At 44.5% G+C, this 27,938-nt stretch overlaps 1 protein-coding gene across 1 annotated transcript in view; it reads left to right on the plus strand.

The window, feature by feature from the left end:
• Window positions 1-27,938, plus strand: part of VAV1 (vav guanine nucleotide exchange factor 1) — a 415,631-nt gene that overhangs the window by 350,250 nt on the left and 37,443 nt on the right. Inside the window, exons 22-25 of the mRNA XM_085600348.1 lie at window positions 2,869-2,900; window positions 21,900-22,016; window positions 26,523-26,610; window positions 27,708-27,822. Coding sequence (XP_085456474.1) covers window positions 2,869-2,900; window positions 21,900-22,016; window positions 26,523-26,610; window positions 27,708-27,822 — 352 coding nt within the window. The remainder of the gene's footprint in view (window positions 1-2,868; window positions 2,901-21,899; window positions 22,017-26,522; window positions 26,611-27,707; window positions 27,823-27,938) is intronic.

Genomic DNA, 27,938 nt, shown 5'->3' on the forward strand with positions numbered 1-27,938 from the left:
ATCCACGTCGGTGAGTACTGAATCTAATATTGTCTTTTCTCCCTACACCCGAGGAGTCACATCTGCCAACTGACCACCGGAACCCTCCTGATCCATTCCGACGGACTCCAAGTACCGAGGCCAGCACTCCCTGACTCGATCTTGGTGTCCGGTACGGGGTGATCATTCAGGGCTATGGTAACTGTGGCTTTGCCCGGCTGTCTTCTACCCCCTATAACGTTGCCACCTTATGTTTGGTGACTTCTTATTATAATTTTTTCAAAACGCAGATACTATATATTTTTCCAAAACGTAGATACTATTAACGACGGTTTTCTGGCAACTTTTATGTCCTCTCTAGGACCCAATTGGGTTCCTTTTTAGCCGCCAGCACCGTTGCTAACAACAGTAGCAACCCTTTTAGGGGAGTCTTTTTTCCTTCCATAGAATCATTGGATATTAATTTATCCTCCCCCACCCCACACTCCCGAATGGTGTTAGAGACACTACTATGTACTGAAATTGCGTGTTGCACGCCTGAGCACGGTGATCACTTACGACACAATATTCCATAGTTATGTACAGTATGAAGAGTTACTTTTAATTGTTATAAAGAATTTCTTTTTTCCCCAACAGGAACAAACCATAAGAAGTGGTATGTAGAAATCACTTTACCACGTATTATTGTAGACAGTCTTATTTTGATCCTGATGAATTGCCTTGATCCTCCTGACTCTTACGGCAAGAAACATGTTGATCATATAAAGTAGAGCTCATGTCTAGATACCTAACTCCTAGCAATTAGCCACTCTACACATTTTTAACAGGGCAGTTGACCTTTGGAATAAAATTGAAGTAGGACCAACTGACCCCCTTTTAAACCCACTTTTCTGCTACATCACTTCACACTAGGCCCCTCACCCCCAAGCACCTTCGGCAGGAACAAAAGATCCCCGACAAAGAGCCCCGGTTTCGGGAGCCCGTCAAGGATTGCAGCGCCGACTTGACGAGGGGCAGTGCTCATATGATGAAGCATGACACCTAGCTTGCTGGGTGTGTGAGAGCACTAGTTCAAACTAAGGGAATTTCCCCCGCTTTCTTCTGATTGGTCTCTCTTATCATTGATCAGCTGAGATACTCTCTTACCTGCTCTTCTCCGCCACTGTACACGAGGAACTTTGTACCCTTCTTTGTTACAAGATAAGGATGCTCAAATATTTTGTATTATTCACTGAGGTATATTTGACATAGATGATAACCTTAAATATATATCGGAAACTCTGAAAAACTGAAATAGACCTTAATTGATTTAATTGTATTACTCTGTATGTCCTTGCTAGAGAGTAACCACACCCTTTATATTTGGTTTTGCTGTTTTATATAGCCTTCAGATCAGGTTTTGTTTAACTAATTAGCATGATGCAACATGTTATGAAAACTAATAATAAATAATAGAAATTGTTCTAGACATGTCTACCTATCGATTTGTACAACAAATTGCCTGAAGTTGACAGAATTAACCTTCCCTGAATACTAATCATAGATCCAGACCAGAAAGTTGCAATAGCTTTCCAGTGAACATGCCATTTGAGGCAGAGGTTTAAAAGAAATGGAATAGAATGATACCTATAGAGCGCACGGTCATCCAAAACAGGCAAGCAGAGTCAGACCATCCAACAGAGGCATAAAGACAGCCATCAAACTACTCAACAGTAAAGATAAATTTGAATGCTTTCCTAAATGATAAATCAAAGCTGATTGATTTAATAGCAAGCGGTATATTATGCCAGAGTTGAGGCCCCAGATAGGACAAAGCTTTGCTTCCTAATCAAGATATTTTTGTAGTTGGTACCAAGAGTAGTAACTGAGAATTCAAACGAAGATGTTGCATTCATCTATAAAACTGAATGAATAGGGAAGATTTTGCAAGCCTATAAAAGATCTTGTACATTAGACATAGGGCTGTTAAGAGCACCCTCTCCTTGACGGGTAGCCAATGTAAAGTAATCCTAACCTGTGATACATGCTCAAATCTTTTCAGCCTACATACCATTCTCACTGCTAGATTTTCAATTCTCTGCAACAATTTTAGAGAGGATTGAGTCAGGCCTAGGTAGAGTAGATTACAATTGAAATTATAATAATCAATTCAAGCTACGACAGTTGGTGATACTACCTGGGATTGGTGATACTACCTAGGCGTGCATATGTCTAGGCAGAAAGGGTGGGACTTTATCATTTCACATTTCAGTGCTAAACAAGTTTAGCACTGGAAAGTAAATTAGGAAAAAAAGATTTTGTGCCATTTTGCGTCACTTTTGTGACACAAACACGGCGCAACAGCCTAGTAAAGCGCCCCCAGAATCCTTTACAGATTTGAAATCTGACTCCCTATGCCACCCTCACTGTCAGACCAAATCATGAAATGGCAGACAGTCCGCCAGCATTTGAGAATACATTCCCCCCACGTTGTACCAGTGGGCTCCATTTAACAGTACTGGAAATGTGTTGGTCTTTGCTTTTCCCAAGGAGCAATGAGACTGCCAGATTGGCACTTATACACGCTTTGCGGCTTATGAAGATATTCAGGACTTCACACTTCCAGAGTATTTTTCTGCACAGATGTATGTGGGACCTCTCACCCCAATGAGTTCTGCTATAGAAGCCCTATCGTCCCTGAAGTAGAAAGCATTGATATTTCTTATTTTAAGGGCTTATATTTTGCTACATGTAACTAAGCTCATGTTGTGTATTCTGAAGGCCCTTATCATTGGGTTTAACAGATGGTGTCAGTTTCAGTTTTATTTTAGATGTTTCATTTAAGAAATGCGGACATACATTTTTGTTCATTACAAAAAGACTGAAAATGTGTGTTTTCTTTTTTTCCAGGCCCCTCCACCGGATTTATCTGTTTACAGTTGGTAAGTGCACAGAGCATGCAAAACTGAACCTTTCCAAAGGTATCATACTTTCAATAGCAGAGGCAAGCGGTAGTATTTCACTGTGGTTTTGGTGAATTCAGTAGCTACTGCACACTAATTTGTCGGATACCCACAGCCCATGCACAATAATTCTACAATACTCTAAGCCCCTACACTAAGCCCCTGCACTTTGATATTAAGGCTATTGACAGCCCTTGGACGGCAATACCAGGATACTCACAGCCAGCGGCATAGCATGGGTTGCCAGTGCCCGGGGCAACATTTTAAAAGAAAGAATTGCGCTCCCTGACCCGTGGACTGTTAGCTCAGGAAGAGATAATAGTCCACGAGTTAAGGGTTGCAATACTTTTTAAAAACAATTTGCCCCACCTAAGACTTTTTTCACCCGGGCAACCGCGTGCTACATCACTGCTCACAGCCCCTCGGCAGGAACACTAATATGCTCAAAGTCCCTCTGTAGGTTTTCACGACCCCATCACTGCAATACAGGAATAATCACAGCCCCTCCTCAGAAGTCTTGGGATATTTTCAGTCCATGATCAGCATTGCTGGGACAGCCCCAACATGGTTATATGAGGATATACTTGGCCCCTGCAGTGATCAAGTAGAGTAGGTGGCTACTGTCAGTCAAATGTATTTGATGACCATGTAATTTTAAGCCTTTGCCCTCCCTCTATTATCTGTCTCTTTCAAGCCATGCTCTGCCATAGCCCACACCACTTCTGAACTGTTCCCATCCGTTTCAGAATGTACCCAAATTCCCTTGAACTTTTGCACTTTGAGATGTCTGCACAACTCTCCTGTTTATCAGTTTTTGGCAGACCAAACCTCACACACAACTGCAGTTTTGAGCAACGTTTACATCCTGCTCAGCTATGCAGGTTTGGGGATGCCAAAACTGTGATTGCTAATGGTGCCATAAGGATTATTTGTGGACTGTTCTATATTGTTTAGAGGAACATGTGATGACCTGCAATGGTTTGTGGGGTTTGAGTTACACAAAATAAGTCTTTCTGAGGTACAGAAGGTGGAGGGTCTTGCGGGAGAAGCATATTAATCTCTTCCCTATGATCCAGTATTTCAACCAAGTATTTTGGGGATTTCATGCGACACCATCTGACTCCATAGAATGTCATCACAGTCCATTGGCCTATTTTTGGAAGTTCCGGAAACACCCCAAAGTTGAGATGTTCAGGGGCTTGTATCAGAAAATGACCACTGAGGCTGCTTCTACTGCACAAAGACCGATTGATCTGCAAATCTCTCCATCTGCATTAATCCTAGCCTTTCTCTAAGGCATGTACCAGTATAGTACAAAACTAGCAAGAGGGCAAGTAAGGGTAGAATGTGAGCCAGAGCCCAAGATTAAAATTAGGATTTGGGATTGATTACTGGACGGAGAAGCACTTGTGTCTTTCTATCCTTAAAGTGTATGTGTACGTACTTGTAGGCGTTAATTGTTTTTTTAATTGTACCTTGTGAACCTGTCCACAGCTGGCATTACTATATAACAGCATTATGCAATGAAAGCTGACTTCCTTATAACTGTTGTATGCTCTATTCTTGGGTTTGTGCAAACAAGTAATTTTATATAATCTAAAAGTTAAAAGCAGGATCTTGCACCCAAAACCTTTTCTGGAATCAACATCCTAGGTGTGCTAGAAGCACTGTTAATTTTTTTCTTCGTGGGAATGCCATGCCAAGCGTGGTGCTTCCAGGCAGAACCAACATGGTAGCATACCTCACACTAGAAGGAGAAGGCCGTCTGATGCCAAGTCGGCTAGCTGACTAGTGCTAAAGAAGATGTATCTGGCGGTGTAGCAGGCTCGGCTCTACCATAAGAAACCGAGCACTTCCTTCAACACAATTGACCATCAGCCCTCATTTGCACTCTGGAGCCTTGAATGGGATTCACTGCCAATGTCCTTTACTAGTTCTCCTTCTAACTTTTCAGCTGACACCAGTTTGTTCACATGGGCACCTCCAGGTCCCAAAAGATCCCTATCGCCTGTGGAATCCTCCTGGGTTCTCTACTTTTCACGGTCACCTTCAGCCGCTACTTAAACTGCTTGGTGCTCTACTCACAGATAACTGCATTAAGATTCCCAAATATCCAGATGATACACAACTCTACTTGAAGTGTCCTCTGCTTCAGACATCCAATGCCTTAAACACTTCCTCCCCATCACCCAGTCCTGTATGTCCAATGCCTACCTGAAACTGAGCCCAACCAAGACCGAATTGCAGTTATTTGTCAAGGAGAACAAACAACTACCATGACAACTTCGAACTCAAATTTCATTGATTGCTAAGTAACTTGGATTCACCCTGAACAAACAACCTCACTCTCAAGGAACACATTGCCAAAACAAAAACACTGCCTTGTACCAATTCTCTTTTAAATAGAGTGATAGTTTCTAACAGGAAGCAAATTCAGAACTGTTGTTCAAGACTTTTTGCTCTTGCATATATATGAGTGGTGGTAACTCCCTACTCCATCGCCTCCCATACCCCACACCTTACGGGCATTCATCATGCTGCAGCATCTCTCAGCCAGGGCCTCAAAAAATATGGTCACAACACCCCCATCCTGATGGAACTCCATTAGCTCCCCATGCCAGCCTGCACCATCTTCAAAACCAGGTGCATCATTTAGAAAGCCTTTATGACCAGCACCCTGCTTATCATATAGAGACGCCTAGCATCTCGGGTGGCTCCCAGCACACTTGCAGCTATGACACAGTAAGACTGCAGACTAAGAAGTGTAAAAAAGAAAACACAAGCAAGTAGGCCTTTTCCATAGATGCACTCAGCATCTGGAACAACAAGAAAGAGTTGAAGAAGCACCTCTTTAGAGAACGCTACATCACAATGCATTCACAGTCCACAAACCAGCTACCTCTCATGTCATTTGTTGACTTTATGCTTGTTTTTGACCCTATAATGTGCTTCACAGTATTTTGGCTAGGTTGCACTATAGAAATACCATTTACATCCATACAAACAGACCTCTTAACCGCCACAATAAAGTGGCCAGTATTTGTCGGGACTTATGGTGGCACAACTATGTCAAGCAAACCTTAAAAACACGCTACTGATTCTCAGTAGGTGCAACATTGTAGTTTAAAGATTTTTGTACATAGACTAGGCTTACTGAGACAGAGGAGTGGGATGCGTGCAGGGAATGCCCCCCTATAGTCACCCAAGATAAACCTGTGACAGCAAACCTTATCTCTCAAGAAGTGTTCAATGAAACAAATAAGTACTCAAATCTGGGGGAGTCCAGGGACCCACCCAGGCTTTGAAGCTAAAGCCTCCGGGTGGAACCTATCTACAGCCCTTCAAAGAAAGGTCTGAAAAATAAACAGTTCTCCAGAATTGGATCTTTAATAGTTTCACATAATTGAATCATCTCTATCTTCACAAGCATTTACAATGCAATGGTCTCGGCATTGTTAAAGTTAGAGCTGTTGGCATTGCTCATGACATTCTTGTATGTTTTTGTTTTTAAAACATTTAAAGAAACGGCATTGTTATTTACAATGTCAATAGCTTAATCACTCTCCAATGCGAGACCTATTGCATTTGCACCCACACACAGAGCCACACACACAGAGCCACCCACACAGAGCCAACCACACACACAGAGCCACCTACACATACAGAGCCACTCACATAGAGCAACCTACATACAGACTTACATACAGACTACTTACCCCCACCACTCACATAGAGCATTCTACACACAGAGTTACCCCCACACAGAGCCTCTCACACACACAGAGCCTCTCACACACACACACAGCCTCCCACACACACACAGAGCCTCCCACACACACACACACACACACACACACAGAGAGCCTCCCACACACACAGAGCCTCCCACACACACACAGAGCCTCCCACACACATATACGCTACAGCCAGGGCTTTAAGAGAGCCGGGTCTCGCCAGTGAAGAGCATCGGCAGTTTTTTAAATGGGGCCTCGAAACGGGTCTCTATCGGGCTCTGTTTTGTGCCCTGGCACCAGCGGTCCGTTTTTTGTCAGTTTTGTGTCACAGCAGGCACATTGACGTGCGTGCTCACTTCTCTCTAGTGGAGAAATTAGCTTTAGCGTTGTATCCTTTAAAGATTTCCCTTCTCTTGAAACTCAGGAGCAGCAACATCGTCGTGTTGTCGCCAGGGCTTAAAGTGGAAGCTTTTTCAATATTACATATAATAAGCCATAGTTGCTGCTTATTTATCTTGTGCAACTAAACCACTGACAAAGCCAATAGTCCTTACTTGTTGTAGGTCTGATGCTACTTGTTGTATTATATATCTGGATAAAATGACAAACCGCAAAATACAAGCCTGGCGGCATACTATGCTAAGCACAGATTTTTAATTTACGTGTTTAAGCCACGCCCTTAATTATATTTGCCACGCCCCTTTGAGTGACCCCCCCCCCCCCCCGTTTTTCCATCCCACTTAAAGCCCTGGCTACAGCAATTCCGTTATGCAGTGAGAGCAACATAGCAAATGGATTGCAAGCAACTTACAAGCACATCTGAATAAGGCGTATACGCGGCTTCTGAGCACTCTCAGATTGAGCAGATAACGGACGTAAATAAACAGGGTCACACGGGTTGGTAGCGGTGAGCGGGTGTGCCGGGAGGTGGGCCCAGTTTCAACACTCAGAACACAACAGCGCAGCACAAATTAACAAGGACACTGCGAGAAGCCTGGCCCACGAGAACAGACAACATGAGGGGCTTAGGTGCATGAACAGTGGGAGGAGCTTGGAGAAACCTCGTGGAGAGCAAGAGAGGCGCTAGGAAAACAAGTGAAATATTTGGGCTGCGTGGACAGCGAGCCGTGCCTGAGAGCACACGGGCAGAGTGTGAACGGCCTGGGCACAGACTGGGTGCGAACCATAGCGCACAAACAGAGACCTTAGGGGGCCTTGGACAGTGGGAGGAGTTTGCACATTCACGCAGGGCGCTGACAGCTGCCACCCTTATTGCTGCTTATTTATCTTGTGCGACTAAACCACTGACAAAGCCAATAGTCCTTACTTGTTGTAGGTCTGATGCTACTTTTTGTATCATATGTCTGGATAAAATGACAGAAACCGCAAAATACAAGCCGGGCGGCATACTATGCTAAGCACAGATTTTTAATTTACGTGTTTAAGACACGCCCTTAATTATATGTGCCACGCCCCTTTGAGCGACCCCCCCCCCCCCCCCCCGTTTTTCCATCCCACTTAAAGCCCTGGCTACAGCAATTCCGTTATGCAGTGAGAGCAACATAGCAAATGGATTACAAGCAACTTACAAGCACATCTGAATAAGGCGTATACGCGGCTTCTGAGCACTCTCAGATTGAGCAGATAACGGACGTAAATAAACAGGGTCACACGGGTTGGTAGCGGTGAGCGGGTGTGCCGGGAGGTGGGCCCAGTTTCAACACTCAGAACACAACAGCGCAGCACAAATTAACAAGGACACTGCGAGAAGCCTGGCCCACGAGAACAGACAACATGAGGGGCTTAGGTGCATGAACAGTGGGAGGAGCTTGGAGAAACCTCGTGGAGAGCAAGAGAGGCGCTAGGAAAACAAGTGAAATATTTGGGCTGCGTGGACAGCGAGCCGTGCCTGAGAGCACACGGGCAGAGTGTGAACGGCCTGGGCACAGACTGGGTGCGAACCATAGCGCACATGCACAAACAGAGACCTTAGGGGGCCTTGGACAGTGGGAGGAGTTTGCACATTCATGCAGGGCGCTGACCGCTGCCACCCTTATTTCATCATATTCCAAAGACATTAGAGCGAAAGTGCCTTAAGGCGCCGGAGTAAAAGCTGTGCGTTATATGAAAAGCATAATACTCTTACTTGCAGCCTCTGCGTCGCCTCGAGCTGTGCAGCTAGTGGGGGCCATGCTTGATAATGGAGCTACAGAAGAGGTTAAAGCACCCACTGCCCATGCCTGTATCCCCCCTCCTTCAGGACACCCCGTGCCACCGTAATTAGGGCAGTATTTATGGACCCCAGGGACCCGTGAGTAGACGAGGATGTCCTGGGGTGGGCGAGCCGTCCACAGGTGCTGGTCCTGGCCCAGTGACCCCTTCCCTGGGGCTCTCAGAGGGAATCGCCCTGAACACCATCGCCTTTCTCCGAGGTGAAGCAGAAATGCCTCGGAGAAAGGCAGCGGCGGTTTCGGATTCGGGGGCGTGTCTTTCTTTTTCTCTCCTCTTGCCATTGGCTGGAGGAGAGAAAAACACACCCAGCGAAAAGTAGCGAAAAAAAACGCCCCCGAATCCGAAAAGGACGGGGCCTGTTTTGCAAGACAAATCTCTTCTCCAATGGCTGGCCAGCATTAAAGAGGCCAGCCAATGGAGAAGAGGAGAGAAGAGGGGCGGGTTCAAGCCCCTCTTCTCCAAGTCATTAAATTTCGGAGCGAGACTGCGCAAGCGCAGCCTTCGAGCCGAGACCTAAAAATGGGAGTCTCATGGGACTCCCACTTCGACAATGAGGATGATTCAAGCATGTGAATCTATGAAAGATGCCAGTACTGGAGAACCACAGTTAAAGGTAAGTAACTCATTTTCTTCTCCGGTATTGGATCTTTCATAGATTCACATGCTTGAATCATCCCCGTAGTCAAAGCGGGAGTCTCATGAGACTCCCACTTCCACAACAGGGATGATTCAAGCATGTGAATCTATGAAATATACCAATACTGGAGAACCGCAGTTACAGGTAAGTAACACATTTTCTTCCAGCCTGCTTTTCTCTAAACCCCACACCCCAAGAGGTAATGACTGCAGAATTTGAGACCAAGTCCTGCTCTTTATTAATTTGACTATAGTACCCCCAGGTTCTCTTTCATCGTGCACAGATTCTAACCACATGGTGCACTCTAGCAACGGAAAGAAGATGTTTTGTGATCTAAAAAAACCCCTAAATAAATAAATATGCCTTCATGTAAATGGCAGCTTGTATTTATGTTTCATAACAAACAATAGTGGGATAGTCACACTCCTGGCCTCCCATTACGTGGTTATGTTCCTCTGGCCCGGCCTTTGATGTTGGGCTGGTTTGTTTATTTTAAAATAGTTCCTATTATGCATAGTCTTTCACTCACAAGGGTATATTCCACAGCCCAGGTCCCTGATTACAAACAGCCCTTGCACATTATATACATTTTTACCGCACTGCACTTCTCCCTGTCATTGCATAGTTCATGCACACTTGCATGTGGGTATATTCTACATTTCCTCATATTGCACAGCCTTTGCACATCAGTATGTCCTAATTTTCTACATTCTTTGTTCTTGATGTTCCACAATCCTTGAACATTGATAGGATGGCACAAGAAGGCTGTCAAGAGGGAGCTCCGCTTCCAGACTCCTGGGTAAGGGATCACCTATTGGTGTTTATCCCTTCCTGTACGCCGCCATCCATTTCACATCAACACCGAAATATCTAGCACACACTTACTGGAAAAAGCTGAAGAGTAACTGGATGTACTTACATGGCCGCAGCGGGTGCCTTGCTCCTCAGAACCGGGACAGACCTGCGGATCTCAGTCTCCTTTCCTCGCTGGCTGCCAGAAGAACTTGCACTCCATGCGGCTCTGTATCCCTACTTGCGTAGTGGGCAGTCTTGATGTCGGGGGCAGATCAGATGTTTCTCAGGGAAGTTGGCGGAATGAAGATCTCCAGCTGGCACCCTGGAGCAATCCGATCAGGCGAGGACCCGTGATTTCTCTTTGGGGTCACTCTACGACACCGTCCATGGTGAGTGGCTGGCGACTGTGAGGCTCCGCTTGCGGACGATCCCCACTGGGGGGCGGCTTACTTCAGATCCAGTGGTCGGACCTGTACTGGAACTCTCAGGGCTGGTCGTGGGGACCGCCCCTCCCTGTGAAGTTTTTACCGACCACTACACAGACAACCTGCTTGTCTCTAGCGCATTCACGCCTGTAGCCGCTCCCCAGCGCATCGCCACAGACATTTGCCTTTACCCTGAGAGGCCGGCAACTTCAGGCTGGACTTGCGCTTGATAATCTCTTGTTTCCACTACAGTCGGGTTATGGTCAAACCCGGGGTTGCTGTCCACGAGCTCTGGTCGCTTTACTGGGCAATGGAGTTTCGAGCCTGTTGTCTGGCCGGGGGAATCGCTCATTGCCTTATTTTCGATTGAACTTTGTCTGACTTTGGAAGGTTTTCCCTCATGTTGTGTGTGGCAAGGCCTTCCTGAGTACCTTACATATCTGATTTGTTTGTGGGGGGTCTGTTTGGGCCTTCCATCTTAATTCTTTCCCATCCCCATTGGATGGGCCTGGCACAGTCAAAATTACGGCACCTCTAAGAACCTAGTTTTGACAGAGGACTCTGCTTGCCCTCCGTCATGGGAACTAAAGAAGAATTAACATACTCTTTACCTTTCAACTAGTTACTAGGTGGCAGCAATGTTAGAATGGTGTTCAACAATGTTGCTGCTCAATCTCACATACGGGAATCTGATTTCCTAGCCTCTCCCTAATCACCTCTAAGTCCCTCAGTTTAGTACACGACACATCCCTTTCCCCATTTCCCCTCCCAGCCAATTTCCGCCCCTACATATTTATAGGCTAGTCTATTCTAATATACTGTTCTTCTCTTTCTACCTATATTAGCTTTCAATCCCCTCTCTACTGGAATTTCTGAGTTGTTGCATCACTTACTTTCACCGTTAGAGTGCCCATAATGTAATGATTAACTGCCTTGTTAGAATGGTGGCATGAATCTTTCCCCCAACCACCCATGATTGACGTTTGACCCCCCCTTAACCATGAATCCCCTTTCGCATAGCTCACTAGAAGCTAAGCTAGTTCCAACTGGCCGCAATTCCTTTACTATCATTTACCCCCCTAATCTATTCAAAACCACTTTGAAGAACTTCAAACAGAGGCTTCTCAAATCCCATCCAGAAACCCTAATTTCTGACCCCTACTTCTGCACAACTAAAGGATCTACCATAAGTGATCTTATCTTCTACACCAAAGGAAGAGCACAATGGAGAAAACCCCTTTGCTCTCTGTTCCGTATCGCTGCATCCTCTAAACCTCCCCACGGTCTCAGACAAGCGTTGGGTCCATCAAGCGCATGCCAAGCAGAGGCAACCATTTCACTTTATAATAGCGGGAGTATCCTTATCCAAGCATCTGAACACAGCCTAGAACTTCTTGATGACATTTTTCCATTGATCAGAATCTCTGTGATGAAGAAGAATCCTCCTTGACCCAATCTCAGCCTACCCGGCCAGACATCCCTCTAACACCACTTGTTGCTGCCTCCCCTCTCCCCACCAATTCATCTGCCCCACCCCTTTCCCCATCTCCAACATCCACTCTGTTCAGCTTATCCAATAACTCTCACACACCTCTAACCCTGGAACCTGATTCAACCTGCACCCACTATCAGAATAATCCGAGCCTCCTCTGCACATCTAGAACAGCGACCTCTAACACCCGGCCTGATCACCAACACCTTCAGCTAGTCTCGGCTCCTGACTGCTGAATATGCACCCACTATTACCACTGACAAACCTGGGACACTCACTTATGATCAACCCATGACTCTCGCAAACTTGGAACCCCCTTACCTGACCCATAACATGGGCGCTCTCTCCTCACCACCCCCGTCAACGAGTTCTTGAGCATCACACCCCCACACTTCAATCATAGTTTCATCTCCATTCCCCGCTCACCTCCCCTGGCTCCCCCCACTCAGGCACTCCTTAACACTAGTAGTCGGAGTTCCCTCCCTCCTGGCCCCTTAACTCACATTTCAACCACCTGCTCCCACATCAATCTTGATTCCAAACTCAATGAGATCTCTCTGAAGCTTCATCATCTTACAGCAGACATACAAAGCCTTATTTACATTACTACCAAGCTAGGGAATTATTGCTGTCCCACTACATTGCTGGATAAGAATAGACATTCACCTTCAGATACCAACAATAAGCAGGCAAAACAGATTTCACCCCCCACTTCCAGTGGGTTATCAGCTATTGAACCGTCGCCCCAGTTTACCTGGAGAACTATTCCCCACCCAACGCCACCTCCTGGCCCATCGAATTGAAAAACTCATTATTGGGCATTGATCTCCACTCTCTCCTGCTCTCATACAGTCCTATACACTACAAGACCCCAGACAACTTGGGCCAAATCCAAATACTTCAGATGAATCCAACCTCAAGCACATTCCCATCACCCAGACTCCCTCCGTTGTCAATACAACCCACCTGAAATGTATGCTACTCAATTGTGGATCAGCATCTAAACACGGTGGATATTGCGGATCTCATCCTTTCTCACAATCTCAAGCTCATAGTCCTGACAGAAACTAACTAAATGATTCCTCCACCCCTACTCTCGACATGCTAGTACTACCTAGCTACAACATCATTAGATTAGATAGACCAATAAGACCTGGTGGTTGTATAGCTTGTATTCACTGCAACACTCTTGTGGCGAAGCAAGCACCAATTGTCTCTCTCACACCATGTGAATATCTATGAAGCAAAAACAGTGGTTCAGTTGGGAATCTCCTTAATTTAAACAGCACTAAATGCATTTGATAACTGTTCCATTGTTCCTTTGGCAACAATTATATAGACACACACATATAAATCAATTTAAAGGACACAACATAGTTTTCTTTCCACTATATTTAAATCAGGAATTATATACTTCTATTGTACAGGACCAACCAACAATAACTGAAATGTAACATGAAACATTTAGTGACAAATAGTGCTTAGTGACAAAACCTTCAAACGTAAATTGACATAGGAAACATATATATATACATAGTGACACACTAATACTTTAAACATATATGATCCGAAATCAAATAGCATATGGCACCACAGTAAAAGTTATTCAATGATTCAAATGGTGGAATTGCATGGACCAATTAGACCGGTAACGTCGACGTTTCGACCCTAAGAAGAAGTGCAGCTTTTTGCGCATCTAAGGCGGGTCTTCATCAGGACAAGAAGAAACACATATGGCTGCCTGAGAACTAGGAAAGAATTGAATTATCCTAGAGTCGCATACGAAGATATCAACCAACCTCTCAGTCAGGTCAAAGTGTTCTTAAAATTCATTTGTTTCCCAGCAAATAACACGGTGCCGTCGTAACGATCAACCAAATTAGGCGCACACTGAATGAACGTCCGATGTTTCCAAAGGCGGGGCAAATAATAGCTATTAGCTGAGAGGTTGGTTGATATCTTCGTATGCGACTCTAGGATAATTCAATTCTTTCCTAGTTCTCAGGCAGCCATATGTGTTTCTTCTTGTCCTGATGAAGACCCGCCTTAGATGCGCAAAAAGCTGCACTTCTTCTTAGGGTCGAAACGTCGACGTTACCTGTCTAATTGGTCCATGCAATTCCACCATTTGAATCATTGAATAACTTTTACTGTGGTGCCATATGCTATTTGATTTCGGATCATATATGTTTAAAGTATTAGTGTGTCACTATGTATATATATATGTTTCCTATGTCAATTTACGTTTGAAGGTTTTGTCACTAAGCACTATTTGTCACTAAATGTTTCATGTTACATTTCAGTTATTGTTGGTTGGTCCTGTACAATAGAAGTATATAATTCCTGATTTAAATATAGTGGAAAGAAAACTATGTTGTGTCCTTTAAATTGATTTATATGTGTGTGTCTATATAATTGTTGCCAAAGGAACAATGGAACAGTTATCAAATGCATTTAGTGCTGTTTAAATTAAGGTGATTCCCAACAGAACCACTGTTTTTGCTTCATACACTTACCCAGGTTCTGAGGGCTACTGGGTTACCCCATTATCTTTAATGGTCATGTGAATATCTAGGCATCAACATTTGGACTAAATATAAACCTAGCTGACAACTACCTGCTTTTTGTCACCCTCCAGGAGATAACCTCCCATTAATTGAACATATTATGGAAATCTTCACGACTAACTTGGGTTTACTCTGCCCCCAGATCTTCCTTGGTGACTTCAACCTCCACTTGAACAACCCAAATGATCAGGCGGTGATCAGCCTTCAAACCTTCCTTGCTGACCTTAATCTTATCCAAATCTGCGACAGCCCTACCCACAACATTAGAGCAACCTTGGATCTAGTCTTCTCAAAGGCCAACTACACTAAACTTGAATCAATTGTTCCATGTGACTGGACAGACCACCACCTCATTACTTTCCTCTTCACAGAATCGCTGCCGTCAAAAAAGGTTAAAATAAAAAATAACAGACATTGGATAAGGAGCACGTGTAACATTAACCTGAATGACCTGTCATCTATCAGCAGTTGCCTCCTTCCCCCTCCTGAGGACATGTCAGCTGTACAGGTCCTTAATGATTATTACAATAACTCAATGACAACCATCCTTGATGCTATAGCACCCCTCCAACTTAAAAAAATGTCCACCAAAGGCTCCAAATCCTGGCACAATGGTAGCCTAAATGCTGAAAGACGCAATCTACGATTGACTGAACAGGAATGGAGACTCTCTCTCCCTCTATAGATCGCCTCGAACACCTGCGATTTCTGTGAAGTATTTACAACAAACACATACACAGCTCTAAAACTAATTTCTTAAGAAACAGCTAAATGACGCCAGAAACTAACCAAAAAAACAGTTTGAAATAATCAAATCGTAATCCAACAGGCAACCCAACCCTCTCCTCGAGTCTAATCTGCAGCCTAACTGGGAAGAACTTTCTGCCTTCTGCCTGGGTAAGATGAAAAAGATTGAAAATGACTTACGGACTGCTTTGGATCTCCTCCCTGCTACTGCACTCAGCCACCCCCACACGTTCGTTTGGCCTGAGTGCCCTACTCACTCAACCAAAAACAATGCCTCGTGCTCATTCAAAATCTATGATGAAGCTATCATATTAAAAATATTATCTACTCTCAACCCCTCAAACCACTTCAATGATTCGCTACCCTCGAACCTCTTCAAAGGGATTAAAACCTCACTGCTCCCACTCTGGACCAAAATAGTAAATGCTTCGCTACGTCAAGGCACCATACCAGAATGCCTCAAGTCAGGACTGGTTACCCCCATTCTTAATAAACCCACAACGGACCACAAGGATCCAAATCCATTAGGCCATCAAATTCTCTTGACAGAGTCAGATCCCTCTTGACAAATGCCTACACCATGTGGTCCATCCTTTAAAATTGATCAACTCCCAAACATCCCAGCACACTAGTTGGTGAGCCGCTCCCTTACACAACGCACCCTCAAGACCGGCCAGGACCAAAACCTCCCTTCCTGACAATGACATCCAGGACATTCTACATACATACAAGAATGCATACCTCGACCTGTCACATAGCCTCAACCCCATCTCAACAATTATTTAAAATCCACACAGAGAACAGATTCAAAACCCCAGCGAGATAAACAAGTCCAACCTCAAAGCAGTACCCACCACAGAGAAAACCACATGGAACACCAAACCCCACCTGAAATGCATACTCCTAAATTGCAGATCGGCCTGGAAACACGCAGCCGACATTGCCGACCTTATCCTTGCCCATGACCTTGACCTACTCCTTCTAATGGAAACCTGGTTAAAGAAAGATTCTGCACCAATCCTTGACATCCTAATCCCCCCCTAGCTATGACATCGTAAGAGCTGATAGACCTTTAAGATTGAGTGGTGGCATAGCCTTCATACACCGCATCAACCTAGTGGTAACTCAATCACAATCTATCGACCTTGACATGTGCGAATACCTGGGCATAAACATCTCGAGCAACAACAGTCCCCTATGTAAACTACACTTGGTCTACCACCCTCAAGGCAACAATCTTGCATTCACTGAACAAATCATGGAAATCATCTCCTCCAATATGGGGCAACACTGCCCCCAAATCTTCCTCGGAGACTTCAATCTCCACTGCAACAATCATAACAACCCCACAGTTAACAACCTTAAAACCTTCCTAACTAACCTCAAACTTGTCCAATTCTGAGATAGCCCAACGCACATACTGGGTGCAACACTGGATCTGATCATTGCCAGGCAAAACTCCATCATACCTAAATCAATCATACCTTGTGACTGGACGGACCACCACAGCATCTCCTTCCTCATCACTGAACCAACAAAGACTCATAAACTCCAACTTAAGAAACCCAAACATTGGAAAAGAGATACTCGCGACATTAACCGAAATTACCTAACATCCCTCACCAACAATTTTCTATCACCACCAGAGGACCTCACAGATGTACATGAACTCACAACCCACTACAACAACTCGATGACGAATATTCTCGACACAGTGGCACCTCTTCAACTTAAAAGGCCCTCCTCTAAAGACTCCAAACCTTGGTACAATGGGAACCTAAATGATCAATGCCGCAACCTGAGACTAGCGGAGAGGACCTGGAGAGCTGCACCGTTACTAGAGCACCTTAAACAACTAAGATCAAGAAGGAGGAATTACAACAAACACATCAGAATCTCCAAAGATAACTTCTTCAAAGATCAACTAAACAATGCTAGAAATCGACCAAGAAAACTATTCGAAATTATTAAACTTCAATCCGCTCAACATCACACAGGCTCCTCTATAGGCCCCAACCCGCAACCCAATTGTAACACTTTTGCCGCCCACTTACTGAAAAAAAATCCAAAATTATAGAAAAAGAGGTCCTTACAGCAAATGAACAACTCTCATTGTCGCCCCCACCTAACCCCATCAGGCCACAATCGGCACATACACCTATCCAGCATGCGCTTACCCTCAAAAACAATGCATCCTGGAACACTTTTAAAATCTTTGATGAAAATGACATCCTCAAGTTAATAACAACACTCAAACCGTCAAACCACTTCTGTGATCTGCTTCCAGCCAACATCTTCATTGAGATCAAAACTGCTCTTATACCCATCTGGACAAAGATAGTGAATGCATCTCTATCACAGGGAACCCTTCCAAGCTGCTTAAAAGGACAGGTAACCCCTATTCTTAAAAAACCCAATGCTGACCACACAATTCCAGATAACTACTGTCCAATATCCACTATTCCTACACTAGCAAAACTACTAGAGAAGTGCGTCCACTCCCAACTATGCAACCATATAGACCAATTCCACCTCATTGACCAATTTCAATCAGGCTTCAGGCAGAATCACAGCACAGAAACGGCCATGACCCACATCGTCGATGACTCAGTCCGAATACTAGATCAAAACGAATCCTGCCTCCTAATCCTCCTAGACCTATCAGCAGCCTTCGATACGGTTAAACATACCAGTCTCCTAGACCTACTTGAACACAGAATGGGTTTATCAGGAGCTGTCCTGAAGTGGTTCGCCTGCTTCTTAGACAACCGAACCCAAAGGATCAAGATTAACCATTCGCTATCCTCAAACACCGGTCACCTTGGGAGTCCCTCAAGGTTCTGCCCTATCTCCTACCCTCTTCAATTCATTCATGGAACCCTTAACCGAAATTCTGAAACTCTCCAACATCAACTACCACATGTACGCGGATGATACCCAACTATACCTAAAAATATCATCACCAGATGACATCTGCCTACTCAACACAACTTTACAAAAAAACCACATCTGGCTAACTAAAAACCACCTCAAACTCAATTCGCTCAAAACTGACTTTCTCCTAATCTCCCCACCACAAGGACAAGGTGACATAGTAAACTGGATGAAACACCTAACAGCCCTCAAATGCAAACCTCATATTATCGATTCCACAAGATCACTGGGAATAATACTGGAAAAAAATCTCAACACGAAGGAACACATCCGCACAGCCGCCAGAGGAGCCAACTTTCATATGAGCATGCTCAGAAAACTAAAACCCTTCCTCAACGACCTAAAAACAGCTTTTCAATCATTAGTTCCACCCAGAATAGACTATGGGAATACAACCTTATGTGGCCTGCCGAGATCCACTCTTGCTCCTCTAAGAGCCTCAATCAACGCGGCTGCAAGATTAGTCACTGGCTCCAGAAAGAGCAACCACATCACCCCGGATCTAAAGCAACTGAATTGGCTCCCTTATGAGGCAAGAGCACAGCTAAAAATTGCATGCATGATGCACAAAGCCCTACACCGCCATACACCAAAGTATCTAGACAATAAACTTGAATTATCAGGCAATAGCAGAACTCTGAGAAGCACCAACACCCTGCTATTGAAACCACAAAGATTTAAGAAAAAGAAAACCTACACACGCACCTTCTCTGGCCTAGCACCGAGGATATGGAATGCCCTGCCCCAAACAATCAGAATGAACCCCTCCACCACCTCCTTCAAAAAAGAAGTCAAACTACTACTAATGAATAAAACTCTCTACCGATCCCAGCCATGAGGCAAGGTGTTACCAACCTGAATCTGCTCATTCCCCAAGATACATGATGATCTCTAAATGAGAATGACCAACACAATCCTGACTTTCAACGAGAACTTACAATCTACAAGATCGCATCTTAGATGCTCATTTATATGTGTCAAGCGCTCAAATTTTCTTGGGATGTAACTTCTGTAAAGCGTTCTGATACCCTCAGCAGGTCTGGTCCGCGCTATATAAAACTTTATAAATAAAAAAAAAAAAAATAAGTTCTGTCCTATCTCCAGCGTCCCGACTCTTTCTAAGCTCATTGAGAAATGTGTCCATATCCAGCTACGCAATCACATTGAGAAATTCCAGCTCCTGGACCAATATCAATCTGGATTTTGTCAGGGACACAGCACTGAATCGACCCTCACGCATATAGTTGATGACGCCTTACAAATGCTTAATCCAAATGAATCCTGTCTGCTAATCCTCCTCAACCTCTCCTCAGCATTTGATACGGTCAAACATGAAAGCCTCCTGGTTTTACTTGAAAACAGGTCGGGGCTCTCCAGTCTCGTCCTATGTTGGTTCGCCTCCTTTCTCCACAATAGATCTAAAATAATAAAGATTAATTACTCCCTGTCCAACTCCACACCAGTCTTATTAGGGGTTCCGCAGGGTTCCTTTCTCTCAGCCACTCTTTAACCTCCTCATAGAACCATTTACCAAAATCCTGAAAGCTTGAAGTATCAATTATCACATGTACGCCGGCGACACTCAACTTTACCTGAAAATCTCATCCTTGGAGGATATTAGATCCCTTAATTCAACTCTACAAAAAAATCAAAATTGGCTGACCTGCAATCATCTTAAACTAAACACTCTCAAAACCGAATTACTTTTCATTTCACCCCCCAAACAATCTCTAGACATTGATGACTGATTGAAACATTTAACTGCCCTCATTTCCATTCCGCATGTCACAGAGTCTGCAAAAACTCTGGGAATTACTCTTGATAAGGACCTGAACATGCAGGATCACATCACCTCAGCCACCAAATGAGCTAACTTTCAACTGAGTATCCTAAGGAAAATCAAACCCTTCCTCTTTGTGGATGACTTCAAATCAGTCGCCCTCGTAATTTCAAGGCTGGACTATGGAAATGCAACATTGTGTGGCCTACTCAGTACTAAGTTGGCCCCCCTAAGAGCCTCACTTAATGCAGCTGCAAGGCTCGTTACAGGATCTAAACGCAATACCCTCATCACACCCAATTTGAAATCTCTAAACTGGCGAGGCAAGAATGCATCAAAAAATTGCCTGTTTAATACACAAAGCCATTCACTTCCTGAAATACATTGCACAAAAATTGGAGTTGTCAGGTGGCTATAGAACCTTTAGAAGCGCCTCACCGTTACTGCTGCAACCACAGAAATTCAAGTAGAAAAAAACCTACAACCGTGCCTTTTTTATTATTGCGCTGAGAATTTGGAATTCCCTGCTATCGAAATCAGAATCAACCCGTCATCTATATTGTTAAAAAAACAAGTGAAAATGCTATTATTGAGCAAATTCTTGCACTAGCTCCCTTTATCTTGACTCTCCCACACCGATAAGTCACTCTGGACCCACTGGTAATCTATCTCCTATGCCTACTCTATTGATCTCCCTAGTGGACTAGAGGGATTTCATCACCCCGCCTGGGCACAGCCTCATCTGGTACCTTCGTTGTGATTGAACTTATTGTTTATTATGGCCTGCCCTACCTCTCTCCCTCAACTTTTTCTTTGTTTATAAGTAAGCTTTCATTTTTCCTTTTTTTTACTGATTTTTACGGATAAATACAGACAGAAAACAATGTGTTTCCTGTCTGTCTTTAATTTTGTAAAGCAAAAAAATGCTGAAAATAGTTCTTGTTGTGAGAGACTCTCCATGCTGTCTTTCATTAATTCCAGGCAACAGCTGAGCAGATAACCAGCATGGAGAGTTAAAAAACAGAATGTGATTTCCTTAAATACAGGCATATGTTAGCATATTGCTAATGTCCACATGTGAGTGTATTGTTTTGTTATACTTGGCTGCTTAATTTGCTAAATCGTGACAGGCATCTATGTATGAGTGCGCATTCAAAAGTTATATAAACGTGGAAATATTCCATTTTTCGGCTCCCTGTATTCTCAAAACACAAAATAAATATGGATAAATACAGACAGAAATGTTAATAAAATAAATACCATAAAACCGGGAGCCCTATTTATAACGTTTGGATGGACTCCTGGTAGCTCTCCCTCCCCGCCTACTTCCCATGGCCTCTTGCACTTTTATTGTGATTGTTGTACGGTTTATTATTGTCTGATTTACTGGTTCGCTCACCTGCACATATGTAAAGCGCTCTGATACCCTTTAGAGTCATGTTCACGCTATATAAAACTCTAATAAATGAAAATAAAAAATCTGTTGTAGTGTTATACAGGCCCTCATACTACAGGCTGCTGTTGCCTGGTCCTTTTTCATTGCTTTGTTAAAATGTTTCTTAAAATTTACTGGTGACACTGAGATATTTAGGAAATTATTTGATATCCCTTGCCCTCTGTCCACTTGCTTATTAGGTATGCTGGACCCATGGAGAGGAAAGAAGCAGAATTAGCCCTTAATAATCGCTCAGATGGCACTTACCTGGTCAGGCAGCGGGTGAAGGATGCTGGGGAGTTTGCCATAAGCATCAAGTAAGTACTTAAGCAAGTGATAGGCACTGCATTTTTAGCTTTGTGGAGGCAAGGACAAAAGATCATCACCACTCAATTTCCAGACTCCGTGCAGGAAGCAGCAAATCATTATCACCAAGCAAATGGCAAATTTGATTCAGATACAAGAAAACTAACATCATCATGAAATGTCCAATCGTGGTGCAGGGATAACCAAATGAACACAGTGTTTCTGTTTTCCAGTCCTTGGCTTACCTTTGGGCATCAAGGTCATACGAGGGAAATCATTGATCTGCATCAACCAAGCTAGCATCCAGTGGCAATAAAATTGGGCCGTGGGTTGGGGCACTTGTCTACTAAAGTTGGCATGGACGTCCCTCAAACAAGCAAACTTTCCCTATTGAGTTAACTTGGTCAATCCCTGTTGTGGAGATGCAAGCACTCCAATGGTATCATAGCTGAGGGAGTCCATGAATGGTCAGGAGGACAGCACTTGAGTTTTCTTTCACCTCAAAGATGAGTAGCATAGTGAGATAGCATCCTTCTACAGCAGAGCCAGGGGACCGGTAGCACAGATCACTCTTTGTTATGGAGGTTAGATGGCGAATTCAAAGGCTGGGTGAATAGCCTGGTACTTACTTCTTGGGTGAATATCTTTCTCTTGTTAAACTGCTCTCTTGGAAGTCTCTTTAGCTTTGGTGAAGTTGGAGTGCAGTGCTACAAGGGTATTCATGACCCAGATTTGTAGAGGGCAAAGGGTGGTAGGAAGGGTTAATAGTAGTTTGAATTTGCATGACCCTGACATCTGCTTAGGCTCCCTTCCATGGCAAAGGGGTCTTCTTCCCAGTTTGGTGAGCAAAGAGATCTTAGGACATGGACAGGCAACAGTAAGACAGCCTAAAAAGTCAAATCCTCGAACCAATTGTTCTTAATCACTAGTAATAATTAGCAGGTTTCCCTTTCTAGATGGTTGAATGTACAAGCCTCCTTCATCACAACATATTCTGCCCATTTCTTTGTGACCACCTAAATAATTCTGTTGAAGATTTAGTTCTGCTTAACATAACACTTTCTTATTCAATAGAATAACTCCACTTTTAAGCAGATCAAAGAGTTCCACAAGGCCATGATCCGACTCAATGGATGCTTGCCGACTCCTTTTGATGCACCCATGGAACGGAGAGTTTCTTCACCTGGGTTACCTTCAGCACCAGCTGGACATTCTGAGCCCATAACAGGGCCACATCCAACTCCACTCTCGACTCCACCTCCAGGACCACAGTCCACGCTGGTTCCTGGCTCATCAATGCCAACTCCATAGGTTCCAGAAGACAAGGCCCCAGTTCTGCTCTCTGATATTGAGTTGCACCAGTTCAGCCTCGATCGAAGTCGCGCCCAGCTGCCATTCTGACTCCACTTCCCCTGCTTGCTCTGCCTCCACAACGATAAAAACATATCCTGTTTGGCACGGATTCGAATACGAGGCGAGTAATGAGATTTACCAACCTTATGCTGAGGAGAATTGGTTTGACGACATGCGGGAGGCTAGTGTCCCTGAAACCCACCCTGTGTCGCCATTTGTTGCCACTCTTGGCTGAGGTCCTCCAGTTTTTCAAGCAATGTGCAGTTATCCCTCATGGACATGCCATTTGACAGAAGTCGCCTGTTTGAGGACAAGGCAGACTCTGCTCCGGAGCGGTTCAAGAGAGCAGGGCTACGGCTCACTCCCTGAGCTTATCTAACCCACTGCGCCAGTTGCATGAGCCCTACTGTTTCTTTCGTGGCTTTATAGTGTCAGCCGTTCCAACCCCAGCATGATGCATAGCCGTTTCGCAGTCACAGCTATGGTGCCCACCGCCCGCCGCTCGGTCAATGTCAACGGGCCACCCAAGTCCTCTGCCCCCACTGCAGTCCCACCTGCCAAACCACTTTAGCATGCCCTTAATGGAGCATAGCCACCCAGTAGGAGGCAGGATCCAACAATTCTTGCTGGGTTGGCAGGATATAACATAGACATGTTGGTCCTGCCAATTATTTGGAAGGGAAATACCCTACCCTACCCTACCCTTTCTTTCCCCACCACACGCCTTCCACTGCTCCCCAATGACAGTCTGAGGACCAGCTTCCCGTTTTGCAGCAGGAATTGCAAGCCAGTTTGGCCAATCGAGCTATCAACAGGGTGCCCACGCCATAAGTAGGACGTGGTTGCTATTCCCACTACTTTTTGGTGCCCAAGGAGAATGGAAGCCATTGGCGTATTTTAGACCTGCGCCCTGCCCTCTCAATGCCTTCCTCCAGAAGGAAAACTTCAAAATGCTCACACTGGCCCAGGTCTTGCCTGCTCTCGACCTGAGATACTGAATGGTGGCGTTGGACCTGCAAGATCTTATTTCCATATGGCCCCCTAGCAGCGCTATCTGTGGTTTGTGGTGGGGAAGGAGGATTTTCAGTTTGCTGTGCTCCCCTTCAGTCTCTCCAGTGCCCCTCGGGTGTTCACAAATGTGATGGCGGTGGTGGCAGCACACCTTCTGAGGTCAGGGGTGCAAGTCTTCCCCCAACCTCAACAACTGGCTGTTGACGGCTCACACCAGGCAGTCGTCAACCACCTTCAGACTATCGTGAACCTCCTGTCATCTTTGCGGTTCACTATCAACTTGCAGAAGTTGCACCTGACTTCTTTCCCTTCATTGGAGCCATTCTGGACACAATATGGTTTCATGCTTTTTCTCTAGGAAAGACAGTCGGGCTATGATCCTGATCTTTCAGCCTCGGCCCTGGATTTCAGTGAGGTGGACTCAGGCCTCAGGGACTGATGGCCTCTTGCATCCTGCTGGTCAAATACCTCAGGTGGCATATGCAGGCTCTGCAGTGAGATCTGAAGTAGGGCCAACATCAGGAGGACATCTAAAACAATGTTCAATTTTCGGAGAAGACTACAAAAGATCTGCAGTGGTGGTTACTGGACTGCAATTGGGTCAGCAGCAGACAACTCTTCCTTCCCCAACCAGAGCCTACAGTGGTGACCAATGCATCACTTCTGTCTATTTTCTATCTATCTTAGTATGAGCCAAAAACTCAAATCCGTCTGAAAATCAAACCGTACTGTAAACTGAAGAAAGTTACTTTTCTGTGCTTGAACTGTAATAGTTGTGATAATGTAAATAAACGAGAGACAATTGCACACCCAAATTCTGGTAAACGTTTCAAACTACAGCATTGTGCCACATTCAAAACTCATATATTATTCACGTCAAAGTCAGTCAAACATCACATCTTGTGAAAAATCATTGCAATGAGCATAAATCCATTGGACAGACTAAAAATACATTCTCATAAGTGATCAGACATTTCCCTCTCAAGCATACCAAGCAACAATGTTTCCCAATTGTTGCAGCGTTATTGCCATTCATGAGAGTTGGAAGACGAGCTAGGATTGTATCCCATTAAGAATACCTTTGGATACAAATGTTGGATAGTCTTGCACTGCAAGGTATGATTAAATATCAAAATATGGTGTTTGTACTATACGGTTCAGTTAACCATAAGAAAAGGTGCTGTCCATGCAGTACTTAATGTCAAGCTTAAAGTCAAGACTGTCCCTACAAGGAGAAAGTCCCATCAGCTAAAGAGTTTGTATTTATAGAATTATTGAAAGGATGTGAGAAAGTGATTGGGTGTCTCTTGTGGAGGTAGCCCTCAACATGTCGAGAAAAATCAGTTAGCATATAGACCTAAGGGGTGTAAACAAATAAGTAACTGTTAATCGGCATCCGTTTCCAAATACTGGGAGAATGTTGTTTGTCATTAGTGAGGCCAACTTTTATATGTAGAAAGATTTCACCTTTGCTAATCCTCAGAGCAGGTTGATGGTAGCACTAAATGTTAAACCTGCTTTGACTTGAAAAAGAACCGTTTTTTCAGAAGGTAATGGTTATGTAGTTCGTAGAGGGGCAAGCAAAATATTTTTCTAGGGCAAGAATCAAATATTTGCAAGAAATCCGTATGAACGTACGAGCTGATTGAGCAATGTGTTCATAATTCTGAGGGAGGAGGGTTTCACAGCTCAAAAACTTTAAACATCTCTCCCAGCAAGTTATTTTGTGTTTACCGGGTGGTAATTATGTTTGCTTACATTTGTGGGTCTGTCTTCACCAACTGCCACATGGGCAACTGTCTTTGGGGCTCAGCACTTGCTGCCTCTTTATTGATCCCCTAGGATAAAAGACTATGGGGATTTTTGTCATTAGAACTCACAGGAAGGGACATGTGTTGCGCTTTCCTTCCGAATGGGACACCCACTCCCAGTTTTCTTAAGGAATCATGCTGGGTCCAGTTACACACAAAGGCTTCTGAGAATATGTAATTAGTGAAACCATCCACGGACTGACAGGGTCACCATAACATCTCTGTGGCATGCCTGTCAGTGCCCTCTATATTGCAGATGGGCTAGTGCCATGAGTAAAGGTTGTCGAGGGTGCCAACTTGGAAAGTAGAAAAGGAAAGTTAATAGTTGTCTTTTTCCCTCAGGTTCGGTGTTGAAATCAAACACATCAAGGTGACAACGATGAATGGGCTGTACCGCATTACAGAGAAGAAGGCCTTCCGGAGTCTGACCGTAAGAGAAGGACAGGGGCTTAAGGATATAGGGTCATGCCACACACCTAGAGGCATTCATAGTCACAAATTGCCTTTCCAGCTGTGCAGTACAGTGAAGTTGGGCTGCCTCCTTCTCAGATACAACTGGAGCCTTAACCTACTCTTCTCAGTCCCTGTTTCTTCCTTTCCCAGACACCTCTTCTTTCAACCCTACATGTCCACTCTGCTATCATAAAGACTACAAATCTTTCTACCACCAAAAACTCTTTCTTTGCCTTTGTCCAAGGCTCCCATTTTCACTTCACACAGACCCTCTGTCTCCATTTCTCAAAACCTGCACACTCTGCTTTCTTTCATATTCCTAACTCTGCCTGCTTCTTTAACTTCATACGGCCTTCCCCCAAAATCCTAAGGCAGTGGGTAGTGCAAACAGCTGGCCCTTATGGGCAGTGTGAGAAGCTGGCACCTATGAAAAGAGTGAGAAGTTGGCAGTTGGATGCATTGTGAGGAGATGGTGCTAGTTGAAACTGAGCAACAATCACTGGTGGCAGTACGAGGAGCTGATACATTTGGGCAATGTGAAGATCTCCCATTAGTGGAGAAGGTGGGGCGCTGGCACTTGTGAACAATGATGAACCAACACTAATGAGCAGTATAGTGCTGGAAATGGAAATATAGAAGTGTAGGTACCCATTTTCCCAGTGTACCTATTGCCACTGTTCGGAACTGCAGATATTCTTTCTTTCTTTTAAATTAAATAAGTGCAGTGGCAATACCTGTCCATTTCGAGCACTGGGGCAATGTGAGCAGCTGGCACCCTGTAAATTCTGTGATGGGTTGGTACTGATGAGCTGACTTTGGTGAGCAGTGTACACATCTGCCTCTATAGACATTGTCAGCAATGGCAATGGTTGACAGTGTGAAAAGCAGGCACTGGGGGGGGAGTGTGAGTAGTTGGTGCCAGTGTAGCCCACACAGAGGGCATTGATTTCACAGTGTACTTTACACAAGGATACTAGCACTCAGATGTTGGGGGGGCTCTGTACTCATTAATTCACTCATATGCCTCAAGAAGGGCCTACAACATTGAACTCCTCTACTACTCTTCTCCTGCAGGAAATAGTGGAGTTTTACAAGTATAATTCCCTAAAGGATTGCTTCAAGTCACTGGATACAACTCTGCAATGCCCGTACAAGGAGCCGGAGAGGAGAGCAATGCCCTCACCAGCAGGTACTAATCACCTTTCCCGTCATTCACACTTCCACAGTACTCGAAGCTTTCAAGGCACCCCAAAAGCCTGGGGTGCTCTCCTTGAGGTAGATATGAAGGTTCTCAGATGAGGATGG

Source organism: Triturus cristatus, chromosome 4_2 (genome assembly GCF_964204655.1).
Source record: "Triturus cristatus chromosome 4_2, aTriCri1.1, whole genome shotgun sequence".
Taxonomy (NCBI): domain Eukaryota; kingdom Metazoa; phylum Chordata; class Amphibia; order Caudata; family Salamandridae; genus Triturus; species Triturus cristatus.